General features: G+C 34.8%; 1 protein-coding gene across 5 annotated transcripts in view; it reads right to left on the bottom strand.

Annotated features, from left to right (window-relative positions):
- LOC141521709 (thrombospondin type-1 domain-containing protein 4-like) overlaps positions 1 to 26,956 on the bottom strand; it is a 481,139-nt gene that overhangs the window by 354,569 nt on the left and 99,614 nt on the right. For 4 of the 5 annotated variants that reach the window (XM_074234538.1, XM_074234540.1, XM_074234539.1 and 1 more), the window contains exon 3: positions 16,675 to 16,744. In XM_074234538.1, coding sequence (XP_074090639.1) covers positions 16,675 to 16,744 — 70 coding nt within the window. Of the gene's footprint in view, positions 1 to 16,674; positions 16,745 to 26,956 lie in introns of those variants that run through there. The other variant, XM_074234542.1, reaches the window with a different exon arrangement.

Raw genomic sequence — 26,956 nt, 5'->3', positions numbered from 1 at the left:
AAATAATCTGTTCTTAGGGCAATAAAGCTGCATTCGTTTGTCCCAGCAATACCACTGCTAGGTCTGTACCCCAAATATATCAAAGAAAAATTAAAAGAATCTATATGTTTTAAATATTTATAGAAGTTCTTTTGTGGTGGAAATGAATTGGAAATTGAGTGGGATGGTCTTCAACTGGGCAATGATGAACAAGTTGTGGCTTGATTGTGAGTACTATTTTGCTAAAAGAAATAAGAGGGGGTGGTTTTAGGAGAAAAAAATAGGAAACTATATGAACTGCTGCAAAATAAAGGGAACAGAATCAGGCTATCATTGTACATGGTAAGAATAATGCTGTTATGATGATAACTGTGAAAGACTTAGCTACTCTAATCAATATAATGATCCAAGAAAATTCCAAAGGACTTATGATGGGGAAAAAAGCTATCCAGCTGAGAACTGATCAATGCAAATTGAAGTATAATTTTTTTGCTTTCTTTATTTTTTTAGTTATATAGTCAATATGACAATATGTTCTGCATGATTTCACACATATACTTATTTGATATCATTATGCTTGCCTTCTCAGTAAATGGGAGAGGGGTGGGAAAGAGGGAGTTAACTTGGAATTAAATAATATAAAATAAATAAATAAAAATTTTTAAAGAATGTAATAGAATTAGTCCTGGGAACTTGGTGGGTTATTGTGGGAGTAGAAATAAAATGACTGAAGAAAGAATTCCTAACAAGGAAGTGGTGGGACTTATTATTAGATTAGATATGATAAAGAAAAGGAAAGAATCAAAGATCACTCTGAGATCTTAAGCCTGGGAACTTTTAGGATAGTGATATCATAAACAGAAGGAGAGAATGAGCAGGTTTTGGAGGAGGGATGAGCAATTCAGTTTCATAAATGCTAAACCTGAAATGCTGACAAAACAGCCTAATCAAAGTGTCCATAAAGCAGTCAGTATTGTGATCCTTAACTCTCTAAGCAAAGATCTCAACTAGAGATATCTATGGGAGAGTCATCTCCATAAAAGTGATAATTGAATTCATGGAAGCTGATGATATTACCAAAAGAAAGAGAAAAAATGAGGGTTAGAGATGGGCTAAGAGTATAGCCACATTTAAAGGAGATAGGAAGATAGTAATGAATTTGGAGCAAGGATAATCAGAGAGGTGTGAAAACAATGAAAGCAGTATTCTTAAAGCTAAGGCAAAAGAAAGAATTCAGAAATTGAGGACAGGGATAGTTAGGTGGTCCAGTGGATTGAGGACCAGTCTTGGATTCTGGAGATTCTGAATTCAAAGCTGAACTAAGACACTTAATAACTACTTAGTTGTGTGACCTTGGGCAAGTCATTTAATCCCATTGCCTTGCAAAAAAAAAAAAACAATGAAAAAGTCTAGGGCAATCAAAACTGCCAGATGTTATAGAGGATAAAGATTTTAATTAGGCTTTGGATTTTCTGATAATAAGAGGATTGGAGACAGGTTTAGTAGACTGAAGAAGATGGATAGCAAATACTATAGGTATTGCCTCTTTGGTATGTGAGCAATTTGGGTCCTAAAATGGACAGAAAAGAAACATTTATATGAAGAAAATTGATATACAAATCATATTGAGAAAAAAACACGGCTTCTCAGAATGTTGAAAAGAGACAAATTGTTCTGAGGTTCATTTAGAGAAATGTCTCCCACATGAATGTGCTAAGGATCTGTTTAAAAGCAGAACAATGACTAAATTAATTATGACTACAGGTTATTGTAGACCATTAGTTCATTTTCAAATGGCTACTTTTAGAGTTTTGAAGTTTATCACTGGAAAAATATGGGGCTATGAGGTTCATATCTTACAGAAACGTAGATTTATTTACTTTTGTCTAATAAGGTAAAGATGAGTCATTGACCACCAGAAATCTCTGATTTGTAACATTAGAAGATATAAAAAGCCAGGAAGGAAATTTTGAGAAGCTATAAATAGAGATGGACCTAAGAAGCATGAGACTAAGCTGAGTGCAGAAGACACAAGAAGTAGGAGCAAAAAGACAGAAAGGTTTTAGCTGAGATGACTGATTCTTTTTTTTTGAAGAAAGATTTTATTTATTTTGAGTTTTATAATTTTTCCTATTCTTGCTTCCCTCCCCTCACCCCCACAGAAGGCAGTCTTCTAGTGTTTACATTGTTTCCATGGTATTCATTGATCTAAGTTGAATGTGATGAGAGAGAAATCATATCCTTGAAGAAGAAAAATAAAGTATAAGAGATAGGAAAATTACATAATAAGATAAAGGTTTTTTCCCTAAATTGAAGGTAATAGTCTTTGGTCTTTGTTTAACTCCACAATTCTTTCTCTGGATATAGATGGTATTCTCCACCGCAGATAGCCCAAAATTGTCCCTGATTGTTGCACTGATGGAATGAGCAAGTCCATCAAGTTTGAGAGATGACTGATTCTGTAGCTACGTTGATGGGAACCTGGTGAGTTGAAGAGAGGTATTAATTTTCTGATGGGATAAAGAAAGGCTAAATAAGCTTTAAATGCAGGATTGAAGGAGAACTGAGTCCTGCTGCTATCTTTTATTACCCACTATTACTACCTAGAGCCAGAGACAGCAGACACCTCTCAGGACTCTGGTTGTCCTCTATTGTCTTCTCTAGTTTGAGAAGGAAAGATGGAGAGAGAGAGAATTGTTTTTCATTCACTTTTTTATGAGAAAATGTTTTTTTGAGAGCTGATTGAAAAAGATAGAATCCATAACTACTAAAAAATCTAAGGGGTTCATAGGTCTCTAATCTAAGGGACCTTCATGACATTGAAAAGGCATGATTTTTTTTCCCCCTCTGAATTCTGTTAAGTATGACTGAATGAAAAGAGCTTGTCACTGCTTCTTAGGAGAAAAAGAAAAATGGCTTTGCCTATGAGAATAGTGGTAAAGATAAGGGAAGGAGCTAGCAGAGAAGTAGATTGTGCAATAGAGATAATTCCTGAAGGGAACAAAGACCTGCAGTTCAGAATTAGGAGTTGCCCCAATATATTGTATATTCCCCATTCATCTCTACTCATATGTCCTCCTGCTTTACTTTTATAAATATATGTCCACTCCCCCCTCCCCCTGCAAAAACTAAATTCTTTAGTGGGATAGTGTGGCCCAAGTTTGTGAATCAGGAACAATGTTTTTATTATACCTGTTTGTACTTTTGGGGGGATCTATAATGAAGCAAGTGTTTTATATTTAAGAGTTAATTGCGTCATGATAACTGATTTTGTGTACACTAGTAGGGGGGTCAAGTAGCAGGAAGAAAAAGGTTACCTCTAAATCTCTGGGAAAGAGTAGCAATAATGAAAAAGAAGTTAGCGTGAGTTCAGGTTATAGGGAGTAAGTTAGTCCATAGAGTGAGTGTGTATATATAGTAGGGGATAGCAGTGGGGGAAGAGAATTTGAGGGTGTTTATACAAGAGATTAAGGAAAGAATGAGTGAGGAGTAAGTAGAGACATCAAGTATAAATGTACTCTTTCTAAATAGTCAACCAGACATATCTATATATGTTCAAGGAATATCAGGTTAAAGGAAAGAGTTTTTTGGTTTTGGTTTGGTTTTGTTTTTTTCCAAAATAAGAAATACATGAGTGCATTTGTAACTAGAAGGGAAGAAGCTAATAAAGACTGATTAATTAAAGTATAAGAATGTATGCTTGATGGAGGACCCAGAGGAGTAAGAGAGGAGACAAAAATCAAAAACACAGGTGAAAGAACTAGCCTTATGAAGAAAGACAGCTACCTTTTCCTGTAGGACCAAAGGGAAAGAAGAAAGTATGAATAAAATAGAAATTTTGAGGAAAAGAGAAACTATTATAGAGAGCTCATATCAGATGATTTCAGTCTTCTTAGTGAAGAAGAAAGGCCATTTCTGAGAGTGAGCGGAAGGAATGTGAGAGTTGAAGGGAAGAAGTGAACACTGGAATAGCTGCTGTAAAGAATGTGAAAAAACTATTGGTAGCATTAGGTCTGAGTCAATAAGAGATGAACAGAAAATATGCTTTGAAATAGTAAGAGTCCAGATTGAAGTTAAATAACATACATTTGTAGGGTACCAACCAGCTGGTTATGTGATTTCCTCCCAGAAGCATTTAGTGGCTCATGAGTAGGAGGAACATGGTGGGATTTAGCCAGAGCTGATGACTAGAAAATCAGGAAGTGTAGAAGGTCAAGAGGACAAGAATTCAAGTGTGTCAGTGGGGGTGGAGGAGGAGGAGCATTATGTAAAGAGCTTATATTAGGTCTTGTCTGAGAAGGGAGAGAATGCCTATATATCAGGGAAAAAATCAAAAGAACCAAGGAAGTCAAAGGTCATGATGAAGGTGAAAGATATTTCTAGATGAGTAATGGAGTGTGAAATTTGGAAGAATAGGGGATTGTGGTCAGGGAAGAGATTTTCAGAATCCAAGATCTTGGAGGTGAAGCAATTTCAAATGATAAAAAGGGAAGGCTAAGATGTCGGCACCCTATTGCATGTGTAAAGTACAGTGGAGATGAGTCGTTTAAGATGAGGAATTCAAGGAACTGAGAACAGGTGGTCATCAGTGTGAGTAATGAAATTTCTAAGAATTATGGAAAGGAAAAGAGTAGAGAGGAAAACTAAAACCCAGGCTCTGAAAGACAGCAGATAATTCAAATCACTTGAATTTCAAAAGAGGAATGACTTGTAAATGATTGCATCAGAACAAAGAACTGGAATTGTTAAAAACAAGGGGAATCCTGACTCCTCTTATGGATACTATAGGATAAATGAAACAGGAAAAAAATGACTAGTATTGGAAAGGACTGCCAAAGTATACTACTATGTTATGTGAGACAAGACACAATCAATCAGCATATATTTACTAATCATCTACCATCAGCCAGGAGTTCAAAGACAAAAATAAAACAGTCCTTGCCCTCATTGAACTTATATTCTAATTATGGAGAAAAAATATACATATATTCTAGGATTGTAGGTTTGGAGTTGGAAGAGACCTCAGAGATCAAGAAAACATAAGAGGTTAAATGACTTGTCCAGGGTCTCAGGAGTCAAATTCAGGTCTTCCTGATTCTATTCAGTACACCGTTCTATCTCTATATAATTATAAACAAAATACCCACAAAGTAACTTTATAGGGGCAAAGAGGGATGAACTTCCAACTGAGAGGATTGGGAAAGGTACCCTCCCCGCCCTGTCTCAATTACTTTTGTAAAATTAACAGCTTAGATTAGGTCAAGGGCTCTTGACCTGTTTTGTGTCAAAGGGTTCTATCTATGACACAAGAAAAGATAAATAATTTAGCTTTAAATTCTTAAATTGTGCTTGTGAAGCCTATAGACCCCTAATCAGATTCTAAATATGTAAAGCAAAATATAGGGAATCATACAAAACATGATTGTATTCAAATAAAGATGTATTTTTTTTTAATCCAAGTTCATGAATCCCCTAAAATCTATCTGGAGACCGAAGGTTATGAATCCCATGATCTCCAAGGTCCTTTCTAGTTCTAAAGCCTATGGTATGAGTCCTCAATTGAAAGTCAGATTTCAGTTAATATGAGGATAAAAAAATGAAACTAAGAATAAACCCTGCCAAATGAATCAGGTCAGAGTAGAAGAGACCAAAAAAGTATAGGGGCTTTACTCATCATGAATAACCAAACTCTACCCAAGTTTGTACCCCAGTTTCAGGAGAGGAGTAATCCTAATGTGTCCCTCTTCTTTCCCTTAAATTTTTTTCCTCAGTTTTTTTATCCTATACTTCCTTTCTCTGAAAATGGAGGCTTGTCTTACTGTTGTCACATCTGGAACTCTATTCCATACCTCAGTCCCACGTCTGAGTTCCTAATGCCCCCACTGGACCTCCCTAATGTTTAACAAAGGCTTTGCACTATCTATTTTTCCTGAATTTTAAGCACATATGATATGCCCATCACTGTACTAGTATATGGCATCTCCAAGGAAGGGAAACACAAGCAAGTCTGTCACGTATTTCACTGGCAGTGATCTGCCTTCATCTTCGGAGCTTTTAGGCAAGTCAGCAAGAAAAGTCAAAGGAAAGGAATCCACGAAGTCTTAGTTACATATACAAGGTTAGACACAATATGAGGGTCACAAAAGAAAACATTTGAGTTTATGGTTTTCAGAAACAGGATGGGGAGTGGAGGTCTTTTTCTCCACCATGAAGATTAAGCAAAGAATGGAGGTCATAGGTTTCCATTATCTATCAAATACCTAAGTGTTTAAAGTATCAAGACACTAGGATTCATTTAAAATGCCTAACAAGAGCATGGCATGAGTATTTCATTTCAAAAAGTCCTCTTTTTGCTACCACCCTCATTGGAAGTGATATGGTCTTAAACAAGCCAGAGAGTCTGACATTTAGGTCAGGGAATTTAAAAAAGAGAAATATTTTTTTTTAATTCTCTCATTATAAATGTAATCTAGGACAGGACAAAATAAAGGCTCAGGGAAATCAAGAAAGAGGGGAAAAAAGATTCATCTCATTATTGTAGCATCTGGGTAGTAACCAACCCATCTATTCCGCTTTTCTTTTGGGAACCTTATCTCACCCCTCTCTGTCAATTCTATGCTAAAAACTACATTTCCCTGAAGATTGATCCAATTCACAGGGTGTATACTAGGTGCTGTAAAATCTAATAACAGAAATCACAATATTTGGACATCACAAATATTTGGAATGAAAACCTTTCAGGTGGACACTTTAGAAGAGATTGTTTTACAGAGGGATTTGGGGTGAAACTCAGAAATTGGTGCAAGAAGTCATTTCCCTCTCTTAGTTACTTCAAAATTTCAAGGATCTATGATGTCAGGGGAACAGGTGCTTTCTTTCCCAGCTCCATATAGAACACAAACTCATTTATGTCATAGTACATAGCCTTTATGAGCTGCTGTAGCCAAAAATAAACAATGGCCAAGTAACTAACAATGATTTGAATCAAGTTACTATTTTTTATTGAACAGTTTGTTTCTCATTGTGTAGCTAAATCTTGGTTTAAGAAACCCCCCAGAAAGAGTTTTACTTTACTTGGTGGCATATACACTTTTGACTTCAAATCTCAGTACCTCTTGTAAATGGAAAGGAGAAGGGAAATGCAAAACTGGACATATTCCTAGAAAGGATAGAGAAAGTCATAAAATTTTTCTCTGATTTTTTTCAAGGTCCCAAAGCAGGTACAAAATTAAATTTGAATAATATTAATACCTATGGGAAGAAGACTTGCATATTCTCTCTCTGTGGATATGGTATAAGAATTAAATTTTGGAGACAACTGAAATTCACAAAATATATCTTTTTTTAGTGTTCTTTACAACTTTAAAGTCTCTTTTCAGAAAACAAAACCATGTGTTATATACGATTTCATTTGTTCATATAATTTTCAAGTTTGAGACACTGAAGAAATATAATTTATTCTGTAAATAATCATCAATTTCCTTGTTTATTATTAAGTAGGTTTTTATTATAAATAAGGCTACAAATTATCAGCATGGCATTTTTGACAGTTTATGATGATCAGATTAAATAATCTGAATAAAATAAAAATTCAATTTAGTAAAAAATAAAATCCCATAGTTCAGACCATTTGCAACAACATATTCAGCAAGGTGCTTCTATTCAAAAAACATCCAGAGGAAAATTTGTTCAATTCAACAAGCATTTATTATGTACTTATTTTGTTCTAGATACTGTGAGTCAGGTTCTAAGATTATAAGAACAAAAGTGAAACATTCCTTGCCCTTAATAAGCATACATTCTAAGAGGAAGAATTATGTATCTAGCTGAGTATCCTATAATTACACAACAAGTTAATAAGTCAAAATACAGCCAGAACTCAGAGGAATATCCAAAAACCTCATACAGTACAACTTTTGTCATATTGAACTTTGCAATTTGTCTCACCATTTGAGTTATTGCTATGAGCAGTTTTTTGGCTTCATCTGAAGTTTCTCTTTTAGCAACCCCTTGATGTTCTGAAAATTGGTCATTTGCTTGCTTGGATTAAGTTTTTCAACTCTTTCATACTTTTCAACTCTTTTTCAACTTTCTTTATGAAACTGATATGAGTCATAGCCCCATTTTGTCTACCCACAATAAAACATGGAAAAATAAAACAATCAACACTACAGGAGAGATAGGTGGCTATTTTGCTTACCAATCATGATAGGCCTAACGATTGCTTTATGGGACATGTATGTATTGAAAAACTAGAAATCTGAGACTGAGAAATCACAAGAAGCAGCCATGACCTGGAGGCTCCAAGAGCATACTCACAAGTGTCTACAAACTCTTTATTTTAAAAAATCATGAAGTAGACTCAGGATTACTATTGATCGCCTGAAGGTAAGGAGCCAGCATGAGAGGAAGAAAAGAATGGTTCTAGTTGTATGTCCCAGTTAGATAAGAGGTTTAGTTGAGAAATCTTAGCTGTACATTGGGTCTTTGGACTGAAGTTAGTGCATGGTTCTACATCCTACTGCCCTCATTTCAGTTTATCTAGAGATATAGGAATACTGGAGAATAACAGTTAAAATCAGCTTCTGCCTTGCACAGTTCATCTAAAGCATGAGGTCCTGTGAAAGTATCATGATAATGTACTTAAAACCCTCAAAATTAGATTCTTGTCATGCTGCAGCATCAGTGTCAGTAAGCTACAGTTTGATAAGAAGGTCCAGGACCAAGACTCCAGGAGAGGTCTGACAAACAAAAATCTAGAAGTATAAGGAAGAGCAATACACATAGTAAAATTGCTAACTTCTCATAAATGTACTAAATTCTTGCACCTAAACTATTTCTTAAGCATTTTCAGTGTGTATGCTATTGTTATTCATATCTTCCTAACTATGCTCACAATTCTTATCATCTTCTTTGACCTATTCTAGCTTATTCAAATGGCTTGCACTCTTCCATAATTTCTAGTTTTGACTGCAGCTTGATCCTTGGAATTCCATTTTTGTCCCCATGTCTAGTTCTTGCATTCTAACCCCTTTGGTATAGCATAATCTCTATCTACCAATGTTGGTCATTAACCTTTGACTTCAAGTACCTAGTGAGAGATCATTAACATTCTATAAGCATAGGAATATCATTATTTTGAACTCTGGCTTCAAAATATTTTCATCAAATCATTTCTTGAAGAACTTTTAATTGGGAGTAAATTCTCAAAATCAATATTCATCTTCATTTTCTTTCTCCCTCTTCTGAATACTTAAGATTATTTACTTCTCCCTCTCACAAACTTATCACATTTTACTTAGCCTGAGAGTTCATTTGTATAGCTATTTTAGCCATCTGTATATTCCATTCAGTAATAAGCACAATGTTTTGTATGTTGTAGGTCCTCGGTGTTTATGAATAAGAGAATGGATGGATAAATGAATGCATTCTCTCTTTTGAAGACAGCTACTACAACATGAGAAATTGTTGCATGCTTTGTAATTTAGTTTATTCTTCTACATATCATTTAAAGAATGCCCAACTTTATAATTCATTAAGAAGTATTACAGCAATATATGGTTATTTGTTCATTGTGAATTTTCATGCTTGCTTCCAGGTTTTTAGCATTCTTTGTCTGGAAAGTAAATCTTTCATTGCTCTCTCTCTCTTCTCTAGGGTTTCACATATTTCACAACATTGTGTCTGTTTTCTCCTGATTCGATGGTTCTATAAAAGTTTGGTCAAGATGCTATCATGAAAGTTTATGACTTTTTCCTCCCACAGCAGTCTGGCAGAAAGTACAAGTCCCTTTGCTTCTTCCTTTGCATCTTCCATTATCCATCTGTAAGATAAGTGTCAAAGAGGCTTGCTCAAAACAAACCCTGCCTATGAGCAAAGATTTTGTTTTTTCAAAACTGGGTTTCCCTGTCTTCTTCTCCTGGGCCCAATCTCCCTTCCATTTAATATAGAAACCTTGACCTTTTCATTTTTGCCTTAAATTAGTTCACTGCTCTTTAGGAATCTTGGTGAGTCCTGCCCCCTGAGCCATCCCTTATAGTTAACTATACTTAGTAGTTAACTATACTGTTCTGGATTAAATACAGATTGAGTTCTACTGAAGCTCAGAAATCCTGAGTTTAAATAATCCACCAAGCTCAGGGAATTGCAATAGACATGCAGCATCATACCCAGTCATTTTAGTAAAACTTTCTCAATTATGCATCTCCTATGATTGACAACAGCAATCTCAACGTATTGTTCCTATAAGAATATGACAAAATTTTTTCAGATCTTTGATCATCCTCTTGTCTCCAAATAAAGCCACCAGGAAGCCTTTAAAAATGTATATACAAGTACATATGTACGTTAACAGAGCTTGCCAAAAGTCTTGTGATTACTTAAAAATGTTGATATTTTAGCCTTTTGTGACAGCACTACTGTCCTAGCCAATGGAGGCAAAAAAACTGGAATGAGCTCCTTGCATGAACTTGACATAATCTTCCACACTTGCTTCTACAAAAGGCTCCTTAAAGTGGGCAGGATCTTCTAATATATAAAGATCTATTTGGTCATCCTAGAAGTGTTTGGAAATGCATAGTCTTTTTGACAGGATGTACAAATCATGAAGTTTCTTCAGAACCATTTGCAGTGTGGAAATACTTCCATATGCTAGAAGACTGACTCATTATGTTGCTGAGGGGGGAAAAAAAGAAGAAAAATGTACTTTAGTGGAAAACTAGCCCATTAAACTCTGAGCTACAGCATGTCCTTGGAGTTAACTTAAACTTAAGAGTTAAATATGAATAACTCCCAGACTTTATTCACTGATAAGATTAGGTCAAGGAGAGGAGTTCAATGAATATCCTCCAATGTTACAAAATAATGATAATGGAAGCCTAAAAGTAGTTTAATATTCTGAATTCAGATGCACTCTAATGCTTACCTTTCAATGAAGAAACATATATTCTTTCAGTTCCTCTGTGGTTCTCAAGGACTGGAGCCAGAAGGAATTAGGTTCCATCTCCATAACTTTTACATCTGCTTTGACTCTTCTCTGACCTGAGCCTTTTGTGCAAATAGGGCAACAAGTCATTGGTTCCTAATCACTACAGGAAAAGCAGATGTTGCAATAGTGGCCAATCAAGTCTCTCCTAGTCCCTTAAGGTCTAGTCCAGAAGGATTAAGACATTCATCCACCAGTCACTAACTCAAATTCTGAGGGTCTTCCCCTCCCAGAATAATTCTTTGGTGAAGGCAAACTCAGACAGACATCTTTTGTCCCAAATTCATACCTAGCCTTTAACTAATGAATGGGTATTGCCTCAGACAAACAGAGGCCTGGGAAAGGCCTCAGTTTAAAAAGGTCAAGGTTTCCAACTGCATCTAGGGCTGTTTCCAGTTGTCCTGACCTATATCTTGTCAAAGAACTCTGGAAAAGAGAGTGGGGCTGATGATTTTACAAAGTTCTGCCTCATTTAAATCCAATTCACTTGCAAATTAAGGTATCATCCTTCTATCTCATTTTCCAATTAATAAATGATCAAAGATATGAACAGGCAAATTTCCAATGAAGAAAACAAAGAAAATTTTATGAAAAAACACTAACTCATTATTGATTAGAGAAACGAAAATTAAAACAACTTTGAGATATCATTTTACAGCTATCAAATTGTAACAAAGTGATTGAAGGGAGAAAAGTGACAAATATGGCAAATTCATTGTTGGTGAAATTGTGAACTGATCCAGCCATTTTAAAGGGCAATCTGGAATTATTCCTAAAGAGTGATTAAACTGCCTGTACTCAGACCCATCAATACTACTACTATGTCTATTTCCAAAAATAATTGGGGGGGGGAGAAGAAACTATGTGTTTTAGAATATTTATAGCAGCTCTTTTCATGTTGGATAGGAACTGGAAGCTACAAGAATACTCATCATTTGAGGAATAGCTGAACAAGTTGTGGTAAATGACTGATAAAATACTACTGTATTATAGGAAATGGTGAGTTCAATGATCCTGGAAGGAAAAAAGCATGATTAAACTTGCCAGAAAGAAGAACAAAATAAGCAAAACCAAGAAAACATTGTTTATAGCTTTAGCAATATTGTTTTTAAAAACAACTTTGAAAAGGGGAAAATAACTTACTTCTACAAAAATATTTACAGCAACTTTTTGTGGTAAGAATTGAACATCAAAGGGATGCCAATCAACTAGGAAATATATCAACAAGTTGTGGTATAGGATTCTAATAAAACATTATTGCTCTATAAAAAAATAGCAAGCAGGATGATTTCAGAAAAACCTGGAAAGACATGAACTGATGCATAGTTAAGTGAACAGAATTAGGAAAATGTTGTACATAGTAACAGCAATACTGTTCAATGAAGAATTGTGAAAGACTTAGCTATTCTCAGTAATACAATGACCCAAAGGACTAATGATGAAGCATTTTTTGCCTCCAGAGAAAGAACTGATATTGATTGAATAGAGATTAATGCATGCTATTTTTCACTTTCTTTCTTTTGCGTCTTCTTGGACAAAATGACTACTATGGAAATGTTTTACATAATTGCAAATGTATAACCTATATCTGACTGCTCACTATCTCAGGGAGAGGAGTGGGGAGATAGGGACAAAAGGGTAGAATTTATTGGAGAAAAAGAATAACTGAGTAAATAAGTCATTTTTGACTAGATATATAAGTTCCCAAACTGACTCCAAAGGACATAAGAAAGAAGACATTATCTGCATTCTGAGAAAGAATTTATAAAAAGAAGCATGTACAGAATGATTTTATAAATATATATTTATATATACATGTACATATTTATGTTTTAATGGTGGTCATCTTCAGAGAGGGAAGGGAAAAAACAAAAGAAAAGAAATTTACATGATAATTTCTTTATACATTTTTAAAAAATAGCAAGTCATATATAATAGATTTGCAATTTCATGTGCAATCATCTTTTTATATTATACTGTTATATTATACTAGTTATAATAATTCTATATTATACTGTACTTATTTTATTCCAGAAATTTAAATTTAAATTAAATTTTAAAAGAGAAGAAAATTTTTTTAAAACTTTGCAAAAAAAAAATACTAATGGAATCTCAAAGAGTCAGACACAACTGAAACAACTGAACAACTAAAAGATCATTAGAATGGATTGATCAACTTCAGATTTTCATAAAATTAAAGATACATAATTCTTGATTTTGGAGGCAATAGAGATTAAGTGACTTGCTCAGGGTCACTCAGTTAGACTAAATATATGAGGTAGCATTTTAATTCAGGTCTACCTGACTCAATAAACTGTACCATCTAGCTGCCCCAAAAGTCGAGGATATATTGTGAAATAAGGCTATCCATAAGCAAAGTGAGAGGTAAGTAAATTTTGTCTTCTTAAACTCGAGATTCTTATTTCCATGCCTTTTTTCCCATCTTAACATTCTTATACTTCCCTCTTAAGGTATTCAGTACCATTCTCATTATCATTGAAACAGCAACTTCAATAATTATTCCATTTTAAAATTTACAAAACACTTTCCTCAGACACACACACACACACAAAAACTAGTGGTAGGATAATATAATTATACCCATTCTAGACATGAGAAATCTGTAGTTCAGGGAGGTTAAGATTTACCAGTGTTCATATAGTTATGAAGTGTCAGAGCTGGGATATGAACTCAAGAACCTTTTCTAAGACTTTTTCTATGAGAATAGATGCTGACAACAAATCCTAGAAACAGTCATAAGAAACATATAAGCATGTTGTGCCCTCCCTACTCCTCCCCTCTCCACCTCTACAATGAGGTCCTGGTGGGTCAGTAAGACTGGATCTGGAGTTCAAATCCAGACTCTATCATTTACTCCCTGGCCAAGTTATTTCATTTCTCTTGATCTCATTTCCTCATCTATGAAATAAGAGGATTATACTAAATGTCTTGTAAAGATCCTCCCTGATCTAAATTTATGATCTTAGGTTTTTATTTCATATTTTCCTTTTGCATTCCTAGTACCTAGAAGAGAGCCTGGGATTTAAGAGATATAAATTTTTTCTGCTTCAATCTGTATTCAGACAGCATATGTCCTTCTGAGTTGTCTTTATATTCCTGAAAATAACTAAGTTGTTTACAATTGAACATCTTACACTATTGCTGTTACTTTGTACATAGCATATGTCACATTGCATCAGCTTCTGTGAGTCTTTCAAGATTTTTCTGAGAGCATCCTACTCATCATTTCTTACAGAACATTATTCCATTACAATCACATACCACAATTTGTTCAGTCATTCCCCAATCGATGGTCATCCCTTCAGTTTCCAATTCTTTGCAACCAGAAAAGAGATGCCATAAATACTTTTATACATATAGGTTCCCTTTCTTTTTGTTTGCTTTTTTAATCTTTTAGGATTAGAAGTGGTATTGTTGGGTCCAAGGTATGCATGCTTTTATAGCACCTTTGGGTATAATTCCAAATTGCTCTACAGAATGGTTGAATCAGATCACAGCCCCACCAACAGTACATTAGTGTCTTGTTTTCCCTATATCCCCTCCAACATTTGTCATTTTTCTTTACTGTTCTATTAATCCTTCTTATAGGTATGAGGTAAGTAGCTCAGGATTGCTTTAATTTACATTTCTCTAATCAATAGTGTTAGAGAATGTTTTCATATGATCATAGTTTTGATTACTTCAACTGAAAAAAACCTTCCTATTTTTTGATCATCTCCCAGTTGGGGAATAGCTCTTATTTTGATCAATTTGACTCAGTTTTCTATATGTTTGAGAAAAGAGATCTTCAAAGAAACATTTCTAAATTTTTTAATATTTATGATTGCTAACACTATTTCTCTCCATCCTGTTTCCCTTTTTATTTATTCTATTCCATCTCTCCTGTCACCTTGAACCTCCTCAAAAGTGTTTGTTTCTATTTCCTCCCCCCAATCTGTCCTCACTTCTTTCACCACCCCTTTCACATATCCCCTTCCCCACCTACTTTTCTGTAGGGTAAGATAGATTTCTATAGTCAATTGAATGTGTATTTTATTCCCTCTTTGACCCAATTCTGATTACAGTAAGGTTCACTCACTTCCTATCATCTCCCCCCCCTTCCTCTTCAATGTAAAAGTTTTTTCTTGCTTCTTTTATGTGAGATAATTTATCCCATTCTTTCTTTCCCTTTCTTCTAAGTGCATTCTTTTCTCACTCCTTAATTTTATTTTTTTAGATACTATCCCATTTCTAAGTATACTCCTTCTAGCTTCCCTAATAGTGAGAAAGTTCTTGTGAGTTACAAATGTCATCTTCTCATATAGTAATATAAGCATTTTAACCTTATTAAGTCCTTTATGATTTCTCTTTCAAGTTTACCTTTTTATGCTTCTCTTGCCTCTTGTATTTGAAAGTAAAATTTTCTGTCCAGCTCTGGTCTTTATATTAGAATACTTGAAAGTCCTCAATATCATTGAATATCAGGGTTTTTTTTTATCCTCAGAAGAACTATGCTTAGTTTTGTTGGATAGGTGATTCTTGGTTGTAATTCTAGCTCCTTTGCCCTCTGGAATTTTTATTTCAAGTCTTCTGATCCTTTAATGTAAAAGTTATTGAATCTTATGCTATCATGACTGTGGCTTGCCTCATTTCTTTCTGACTGCTTGTAATATTTTCTTCTTGACATGGGGTCTCTGAAATTTGGCTATATTATTTCTGGGAGTTTTCATTTTAGGCTCTCTTTCAGGTGGTGATCAGTGGATTCTTTCAATTTCTATTTCTGTCTCTGATGCCAGCAAAGAAACTCTTGTAATCTCCTTGTGATCACTTTGATCAACTTGCCATCTGTAGGCTGAGAACTCTGGAAGCAGTTGTGGAATTGTGCCACTGTAGATTCAGTGGCAACCAAGTGTTATTTCTGGTTTGCTGTGACCTGTACTGTACTGGTGCTACATGGACTGGACAGTGCTCTACTTTCCTCCTGTTACAACAGATCATGCCTTCTGACCTTTTAAATTCTCTTTGACTGGAAAATTATTTCACTTTGTCCTTTTATGGGTTCTGTCATTCTAGGAATTGTTTTATGGCATTATTGAAAGATGAATTTTGGGGAGAACTCAGAGGCACCCTGCCATTTCTCCAGCATTTTGGCTCTACTTCCCCAATTTCATAGACTAATAGATACTCGTTGAATTGAATTCCATTATTCCTTTCTACCTCTATTTCCTACCTATCAATGAACTACTCAAAGGAAAGGTTGCCTAAAAATTGATTTTCACTGAGATGCTAATAAGTGAGAAGATATAATCTAATACTCTTTCATGAAGATACTTATTTGCATCTTGGAGGACCTAAACTAAAGAAATAAATGGAACTGTGGCTTCGGTAATCTGAGAGGAAGTATTTTGGAGGTCAGGTGGGGCTTTCCCAGAATGTCTGGAGACATACCAAGCATATTGACTCTACCTACTTGTCAGGCTGGAGCTGCTTCCAAATCTAAGTCTTTTTATGCCCAAGATCCAGCAAGATCATTAAGATATGTGGAAGCAAAAACTGTGAGCAAGAGTGATTTCTATCCTCTTGCTAGCTAATACTTTCACTTGTCTTAAAGACTAGGAAGATGACTACCAGAAAGTGACAAGAAGAGAAAAACGAGAGTAAATACAAATTTTACTGCTACAGAAAAAAACCTATACATGTCTAAGACTTACCTTTCTGTGCTCAATGGAGGGCTGAGGGAGGACAAGCTGGAATCCAAACAGCAAAAGGGAGCCAAGGATTCTAAGAAAGGAAAAACAGAAACACATCTGTATATGCTTCAGGTATAAGGAAACAATGGGGCAGTCTCCCTTCTGTTCTGAAAAATGAATGAAGTGATTCCAAACTGATACAAGGATATGGCCCAATGAGAACACAATGTACAGCCAAGAGTCTGTGTTATAGAGAAACAAAAGTTAGGGGGGCTTTTGTGGAAGATTTCCCACCTTAAGTTTTTATCTTTTCTCTTCCCATCCTCAATACTTAGGTATTTTACTTATGCTCTTGGTTGGTTGTTGTTTATCCTTTGTTCTCCAAGAAGACCATAACATTAGGAAGGTGATGCCATGACTTGCAAGTGAATTGGTTGGTAAGTACTCCATGAAACCTCCCATGGGGACAGCTGGAAATGTACAACTTTTATCAAAATATCCCTGAAAACTGATTGTCCAGTTTTTGTCTAAAAGAATCTCTAAGGGACTGCTAAGTGGCAAAGTGGATAGAGTGCTGCCCCTGGAGTTAGAAAGTCTCTTTTATTTTATTTCATTAATTCCTGGCAAGTTCTTCCTTATACAAAGAAAAAACTGCCCCTTTGGGGCCAAGCAGAAGTCTCATCCTCCTTTCATGTAATAAACTTTAATATATTTGAAGTTAACTATATCCCACTCTTAGAAGAAGCCCAATATCTCAGTGGAAAGTTTCTGGAGTCAGGAAGGGTTCAAATCAGGCCTTAGAATACTTATTGATTCTATAACCCTTGGCAAGTCACTTAGTTGCTGTCTCAGTTTCCTCCATTGTAAAATGAGACTAATAATGATACCTTCCAGAGTTATTGTCAAGATCAAATGCCAATACTTGCAAATACTTAGGACAGTGATTGTTACACAGACAAGCATTTAATAAATGCTTGTTTATTTTCTTTTTTTCTTTCTTCCAAATCTTTTCTATGCTACACATCTCCACATTCTATAAGTGGTTCTCCCACAATATCAACTTAGGCTCTTCAGTAATCTAACTGGCTTTCTTTGGCTATTCTCCATTTTACCATTGTCCTTCCCCAAGACATTACTGAGAACTGATCAAAAAACTCACCACTTATCAGAGGTGAGAAAAGTAGTGTTACCACTCCATTCTCCTCACCATCTTAGTCAGACACTATGCCTCCAACAATCAGTCCTTTTTTTGCACTTTTTTTTGGCCTATTATATTGTATTATTGGATCAGAGCTTGTAATTCATCCAAAGTGTTTTTACCCAGACTTAAACTAACCTTGCAAAAAAGTTTTTCTGAACCAAAGCTTTTACATTTCTCTCTACCAAATTTCATCTACTTCTATTTCATATATTGTTCTAGCATGTTGTTCTAGCATGTTGCTAATTCACAAGGCTGTTTTGGGGGCCCAATGAGATAATATATGTAAAATGCATTGCAAATCATAAACTGTTATTAAAGTGTTAGCTATTATGATGATGATGATGATAATCTAGCTTAAGATACTGAGCTGCTATCCATCACTGACTAGTGACCATTCAACCTTGAGATAGACACCTCCAGGAATCCAGAACCAGAAACTAAAAGATTTCCATGAAACTACCAGTCCTGGAAAAGCCAAAGTACTCTCCAATTATTCATATTCAAGACCTGCTTCAACTAACTGCACAATTGAAAAAATATTTCAAACCAATTTAAATTATTGAACCAAAATATTTGAGGGGATAGAGGTAGAAAACAGATCTTTAGAGGAAAATAATAAAGAATAACCTAAGGAGCAGAAAGGAGCTTGGAACAGTGAGAAAAGGAAGAAAAGGTCCCAGCACAGTTTGGAAAGGAGCTCAAGAGTTCAACAACGTCACTAGAAGACAAGGGGAGATCTGCAAGGGGATGAAAGCAGCATCATTAGTGGTAAAGAAGGACTTTGGTGAAGAAGCCATTTTGGAAACACTAGTTATCTTGCTGAGACATGCCCCTGAATCACACAGCTTCTTAGATGTTTCTCAGTCACACAATGTTCTCAGAATTTTTGCTTTTTTCCCCTCATGGTACGGCAAGCTATAGAAGAACCTCATCTGCTCTGCTATTCAACATATTTTAACCAGTGACTTGGATGAATGAATATTTAGCATACATTTCAAAATTGCATATGACAAAAAAATTGAAGGGATAATTATCATTTTGGACAACAGTCAGGACAAAAGGCAGGCAGGAATGGTGAGCAAGGTCTAAGAAGAGGAAATTTATTAAGTATAAGTATATAGTACTATCCTTGAGATCTAAAAATATGTTGTAAATATAGAATGTACTAGGCATATCTTGAAAATAATTTTCATTAAAAAGATCTAGGGAAGTGGTGTATGGCGGTTTACCAACTCAATATAAATCAACAATAGGCAGAAGCAAAAAACTCAAAAACCTAAGCTATAGTAGACCAAAATAATAGAAACACAGTGGCAATTATGAGGGAGGTGAAAGTCCCATGGTATTGTGCCCCAGTCTACTATAGTGTACTATATCTGGTTCTAGTTTAGAAAGAACTTTGACAAACCAAAACATTCAGTCAGTCAACAAGCATCTCCAAATATTTTCTACAAAATTAGAATTTTTTTAGCCTTTAAGTCACAGTCACACACACACACACACACACACATAGAAACACAGATGGTACATTCTGCAATGATTATGGTATGTATGATCCCCTTCCCCCATTATAAAAACAACTCTTTAAAAAATAGAGTTTGAGGGCAGCTAGGTGACTCAGTAGACAGAGCACTGGCTCTGGAGTCAGGAGGACCTGAGTTCAGATGCTTAATAATTACCTAATTGTGTGACCTTGGGCAAGTCACTTAACCCCATTGCTTTGCAAAAACAAAAAGAAAAACACAAAAATATAGAAGTTTGAATTAAATCCAATAGAATAGGTGGGGAACATATCATGGAAGTTCTTAAATGGGACCTTTGGAGATTGGATTTCATTCACTGGGACATGAATAAAGCTGTGTAATAGAAAGTTTATTTGGCAGTGAGATGTAGGATCAATTTTAGGAGCTACATAGATTTGTCAATGTATGGTGTAAAGTGAATAAAATTTGAAATTAGAAAACCTGAGTTTGAATATTGGTTCTATCATATATGGTATGTGATGCTGAGGAAATCACTTCCCCTTTCTATGTCTTGCTTTCCTCATCTGCCAAATGAAGAAATTGGACTAAATAACCACTAACTTCTTTTAAATCTCCATCTATGATTCTATGAAAAATCCAAATTGGATTACATGCTGTGAGAGAAGTGTGGCTAGAGCAGTTTATAGAAAAAGGAACTGGAGATTTTAATGTAATACAAACTCAGTATGAGTCATCACTGTGGTGTATCAACCCAAAAAGGAAATGGAACCTTAGCCTGCTTTAAGAGATGTAGTGTCCAGGAATGAGGAAATAAAGAGATGTTAATCCCATTGTACTCTGCCCTAATCAGATACTGTAACACATTTGGTTCCAGGAACCACACTTTTGGGAAGGATAGTTATAAGCCAGAAAATATCTAGAAGATAATGGTCACTAAGGGTCTTGACTTTCTGTTATATTTACTCATTCATTCAACAAACTTTTATCAAAAACCAACTATGAGAATCAGTTGAAGTGGGAATGTTTCACTTAGAAAAGATACAGCTGGTACGTGATAGCTACTTTCCAAGTATATGATGCTCTGTCTTAAATTACTTGTTCTTTCTTGTTCCAAAGGGACTACTATGAAAAACAATCAAAGTTGCAGAAAGGTAAATTTGGGGTTTTATATAAGGAAAAACTTGAAAGTCATTGTAGCTATCCCTATATGGAATGGTAAGTTTGAGAAAGCTATAGGCATTCTTCAATTCCACCTTGGATGAGGTCTTCATCTGGATGACCTGGATGTGGGGATCCTTAGACCTATGTAGAAAATATAGATCATTTTGTTAGTCTTTTCCAACTCTGAAATCCTATGATTCAGTAAGATGATCTAATCAACTCTCACAGGACTTCTTGGTGCACTGAATTTCTGAATGAACACACTTTAGTGGAAATGAGAATATATACATATATGGCTGATCAGACCAAGATAAAATTGGAATAGTCTACCACAAGTCAAACACTAATAGTCCACATGAAAAAAGACATGAAGAAGGAGGACAAAGACAGGGGTAGAATGTGAAGCAAGGGGAAGGAAGTCATTATAATTGGTGACAGATTCAAAATTTCAATTTCCTGCTTTAATGTCTCTTCTGACCTCCTCTATCTCCAGCTGACTTTGAACATTTTTCACTTGGACATTCCACTATTACCTCAATGTTTAAAAACAAATTTATTACCCTGTTGCCTAAAATCCAGTTTTCCCTCTTGACTTTCTTGGATATTTTGGTTTGCTTTGTTAGGGCAAGAAAACCATTCTAGTGCCTCTCTTAAAACTTGAGAATCATCTTTGACTCCTCACTCTTCTTCAACAACAACAACAACAACAATAACATCTCTTTCAACCACTTAATCCCCTTCCCCTGAATCTGGTCAATCACAAAGTCTTGTCAATCTTCCCCAAGAAATATGTTTTCTGAACCCATTGCTTGATATCAAATTCAAATCTTTATTGACTCATATCTCAAATTTTTAACCTGACAAAATACATAGATATGTTTACTTACACATACTTACACAAATGCACTAACATATATATTGTTACATGTTGTCTCCCCCATTACACTGTGTGCTTCTTGAGGACAGAGACTCTTTTTTTTAAAAATCTTAAAAATCTGTATCCCCATGCCACAAAGTAGGTCCTTAATAAGTGCTTCTTGACTTAACTTTTGCAACTGCTCACTGATTTCTCCTGAGACCAATTTATTTTTCTTCCTGCCTTTAATCCATCTTGAAAATTATTTGCCAGATTACTCTTCCCTAAATACTGATTGCATCATATGTTAATTTTTTATGAAAGGAACAGGGAGCCTTTGGTGATTGTCCAGATCCCTAGAAGCATAATTTTATGACTTAATATAATAGAATACTAGTTTTTAATACCTATTATCTGCCCTATTTCTTTGAAAGCTCAACTCTTGAAGTAGCTTCTTGCTCCAGGTGTTTTGGTACAATCCCATGTGACATCAGAGAGAAATGTTTTACTATCAAAAGCCAGTAGTAAATCACAAGAGGGAAGAATGTATTGAAAGCCATATATAAGTAACAAGCGATTTAATTTTAAAAACATGGGGTAGAACTTTTAAAAATTATGTAAAAAACAAAAACAACTATTTTATTTTAGTTTTTTTTAGTTTTTGCAAGGCAATGGGGTTAAGCGGCTTGCCCAAGGCCACACAAGCTAGGTAATTATTAAGTGTCTGAGGTCGGATTTGAACTCAACTACTCCTGACTCCAGGTCCAGTGCTCTATCCACTGCACGACCTAGCCATCCTAAAAACAACAATTTTAAATAAATCTAAGTTCAGCTAAAGATTTGTACTGATTTTATATTACAACTACTTGTATCAAAGCAACTAGGTAGCATGTGTCATTTATTATTAGAATTAAACAAATGAATCATTCCACCAATTAAAAGAGATATTAATCTGTTAATATTTTTCCATGTCTAGTCCAGGTGAAGTTTCCCAGCTTGAGACAAATTAAGCCATAACTCCATTTCTGGTAAAGTCCTTCCATCGGTTCCTCCAAGTCTGTCAATCCCTGAAACATTCAGTATCACTTAACCCCTATCTGCCTCAATTACTTATTTGCAGAATACGAATACACTGGAGAAGAAAATGGCAAACCACTCCAGTATTTTTGCCAAGAAAATCCCATGGACTTTGTTCACATGGGAACAAGTAGAGTCAGTCATAGTTGAATGCCTGAACAACAACATATAGGAATTAAGTGGGAAGAAGAGGGGGAAGCAGAGCCACAAATGATAATAGGGAGAGAAAAATAAGGATAAAAGATATTATATCTATAATATCTATAATATAGTATTATATCTATAATATCTGAGACATCTATTCTCCTATATAAGCTCCAAGAAAAATTAGTTCAAGAAACTGTGATTTTTTTGAATTAACACCTTCATCAAACCAAAGCTTATCTAGCACCACCCCACACACCCATGTATTCACTTGCAAGAGTCAGCCTGAAAAAATATCAAATCATAAAAAAGGCATTTAATTAAATGACATAGCTAAAAAAAATAACAAGAAAAGATTATCCCATTATTACACAGGGTATGCTCTCCCACAGGCCATATCATAGATGGGGAGAATATAAATACAGAGAACATAGGTAACCAGGGAGCAAGCATACAGAACATGTGAGGCCAGAGGAACTCACACCTCTGATGGTGCAGGACTAATACTACTTTCTGGTAATGTCATTATGATTTTCTTTGCTGGGTTCTTCTTTTCTACTAGGTCATATTTCCACTGGTTTTATGTTACTAAACTTCTCTATGTTACCATCTTCTGGGGCATTTTACAGGTTCTCAGTTTCCATATGATAAAATTCAATAATCAAAAAAACTTTTCCCAAGCAAGAGCATTCTTGCATCTCTTATAGTCTATGGTCAAACCTCCATCTTAAATAAATCTAAGGCTAAGGATATGCACTGATTTCATATTATGATCAGTTGTTCAGGAGTTAACATCAGTCTCATTCATTATTGGAATTAAACAGGCAAATCTCACCACCAGCTAAGAACAGTGGTGTACCACTACTCATATACTACCATATCTAGCAAAAGGTAGTCAACAAAAGTAGGCAGTTTACAAAGGTAAGCAAGAGCGTGAAAAGCTGAGATTAAATCAGTTCTTCTAATTACCTATGTATGGATCTGATTCTAAGTCCATGGACCCAGACAACGATCTGATATATGATCAGAAAATTTCTTACAAATTTCTTATGAACTTTTAACCCTTCATTAGAATCCCATAGTCCTTAAAACTAAATTTATGGCCTTTGACCAGAAAAAAAAGGAAAAATAACAGACACTAGGTCTTGATTGAAGCTAGAAAAATTAGTCTGATTCCAAGAGCTTCTCCAATGGAATGCAAATAAAATTTAAAAAGAACAAAAGCCAAAGACAGTAAAGTAATTGCCTTCTACCCTCCTGACCCACATTTCTGTTTTTGCTATGAAAGAATGCCAGAACTAAAAGAAGAAAAAGAAAAAAAAAATCTAGTTTTTTTATTCCACTATATCGTGGACTGTGCAATAAGAAACAAAAATTATTTATTCAATAAATGAAAGACTAAGACCGTACTTTGCTTTAATATTAAGGACAGTTTTTAAAGAAGAGTAGAAGAATAAAAGGAGGAAGAAGAAAAAATTGGGAGAGAGAGAGAGAATCAAAAGGAAAGAGTGTTATATATATATATGTTATATATATATGTGTATATATATAACATATATATATATATATATACATATATACATATACACACACACACACTAGGGGTCATAGTAATGAACTTTATGCTTTTATTCCCATAACAGCAACAACAATAATAACAATCATTTGTATGTAACTCAACTTTGCAAAGCACTTTACAAATGTTATTTTTTCTTCGTAACAGCTCTGGGAAGTAGGTGTTATTATTATTCCCATGTAATGATGAAGAAACTGAGAAAGAAGTTATGTGACTTGTCAGGTTCATATTTTAACTCAGGGCTCTATCGAATGCATTATCTAACTAAAGGTGCGTAAGTAATCAGTTCTGCTATAATGTAATATATATATGTTCCCAAACAAACAAATAAAAACACTATGGCATGCAAAATAATGCAACATAAACCATAGAGTTTGTGGGGGAAATGGGGTTAGTGACATGATGTTCAAAAACTTCATCAGGGATATATTTTTTTTAAAAAGATAGAAACCTAATAAAATAGTAGCCCAGCTTTAGCATGTGAAATGTTTAAGAAATTCATAACTATTAAAATAAATAATATTGGTGTCCTAGATACTTCAGACCACTGCTTAGCTTAAGTCCTGGTTTCCATGGAGTCTGGATGGTGACAGAGTCTGGCAGCAGTGGGACAGGCTGTGACTCCAAACCTCAGAACAAGAGGCCATCGAGGAAGGGAGTAAAGGTAGAAGTGGTGCAGATGAGCTCTCCTTCAACCACAGATCCTGCTGTACCAGAAGATTTGGGTCAGCTAGGTGATACAGTAGATAGAGTACTAGGAAGATCTGAGTTCAAATGAAGTCTCAGACACTTTGTATGACTTTGGGCAAATCAATTAAATCCTATTTGCCTAAGTTTCCTTATCTGTAAAATAAGATAGAAAAGAAAATGGCCAACCACTCCAGAATCTTTGCTAAGAAAAACCAAAGGGAGTTAAGAACAGTTGGACAAGACTGAAAACAACTGAACAACAAAAAATAATAAAACTTTATCTTAACAAAGACCTAAAGTTTGCTTATGGAGGCAGACATTGGAAGGGTTGTAGCTGGTGAATTCTTGTGAATGATGCATTCATTATCACAGAAAATAAAATGTAGAAGCAAACTTGAAATTCAAGTTATGCTCAAAATATTCCCCAATGTATCAATCACAACAGAACAAATTCATATTTTTGAAATAGGTGTTATAACAGAACTGGCTGAATTTTGTTCTTTCTTAGTCTACCTTCACCATTTCATGCACTCTCTATTCTAGACAAATTAGCTTAATACCTCTTCTTCATGTGTGATAGCCTATCTCCCACATCTTTGTCTTTACCCAAGGGATACCCCTTTTCTGTACTGCTTTTCAACTTCATCTGTGTTGTCTCTTACAGATGGTCTCTCTAGACCCTCATATGCATTCTCTTTGAATTATAATGCATGACATTTATTTATGCATACACTTATGAAATATAGTAGAATACCCACTTGTTTCTTCCTTTTTTTAATCCTAAAGACTGTGTATTGGCTCAAACATAATAGGTAATTATTAGAAATTAACTGAATTCTATTAAATTGTATATTTAATTAATTAAATTGTAGATTGAAATAATCTTTTATTGAAGATGGATAATTAGGGCAATGTGCTTTCTTTTATATTACATATCTAAGCCATTTTTCTAGTGGCAAAACAGTATTTCCTGGCCTTAAGAAGCTTACAGTCTAGCAAGAAGTGGCATATAAATTATTACTGTAGGCATTATGGCATAATATTAGAACTTTTATTCCTTATGAATTGTTTTTAGTGGAGGATTTATTGAGGAGGAGGGAGAATTCCTATTAATTTCCCGTAATCAAATGCTACAGTGATGCTAAGATGAGATATTTCCCAAATTACTTTAGATGATTTTTTTAAAATATGAAGGCTTACTTTTTCTTTGTTACTTTTACTAACACTTCAAACAAGAAAAAGAAAAAGATTATCAAATGAGGAGATAGAGAAAGCAACAAAAAGAGACAAGAAAGAAAACGAATTAGATACTAGGATGAGCATTAATCATTTGGACTGTGAATTTTAGAGTAAATTGAATTCAGTTACTATTTTTATACCTGCCCATTGAGCTTCCGAATAGCTATTTAAACTTTTAACTATTCCTCACTTCTCAGGAGCTATTAATCAGACATCCAATCGGGACTTTGTTGTTGTTCAGTTGTTTCAGTCATGTCCAAAGCTGTGTGATCCCATTTAGGGTTTTCTTGGCAAAGATCCTGGAGTGGTTTCATTTCTTTCTCCAGTTGCCAGATGAGATAAACAAGGCTGAGTGACTTGCCCAGGTTCACATAGCTAGAAAATGTGGAGGGCAGATTTAAACTTAGAAGATGAGTTTTCAGAGCTACCTAGTTGCTCTCTGAACATCTATATTTCTAACTTTGTTTTGCTATGGAAGACAAAGAAATACAGGCTGTCCAAAAACTTAGGACAGTTTTAAGCCTTAATCACTTCAGAAGTATTATTATTAGACACTTATAAAAATGTCATTTGAAAGTTTAATTTCTTAAATTTCCTTTTATGCTTCTCTGGTTTTATGAAATGTAAAAACTAAATGTCTAATGTTAATTTTAATAAAAATGAGTCACCTTTTCATAATTTATTACATTTGTGACAATTTTTGAATTATACTTTCTCAAACCTGTGGACTGGGAGAAAAAGTTCTCTTCCTTGGCATTTGGGTCACCTGATTTATCACCATTAGACTTTTTCTTGGGTTACGTCAAAAATGTCTCATATTTATCAAAAACTCATTCTCTGGATGACCAGAATTAAGAACGTAATCCTTTCAGTCA

The sequence above is a fragment of the Macrotis lagotis genome, chromosome 4, assembly GCF_037893015.1.
Source record: "Macrotis lagotis isolate mMagLag1 chromosome 4, bilby.v1.9.chrom.fasta, whole genome shotgun sequence".
Lineage (NCBI taxonomy): Eukaryota > Metazoa > Chordata > Mammalia > Peramelemorphia > Peramelidae > Macrotis > Macrotis lagotis.
This window is presented reverse-complemented; position numbering and strand designations above follow the sequence as displayed.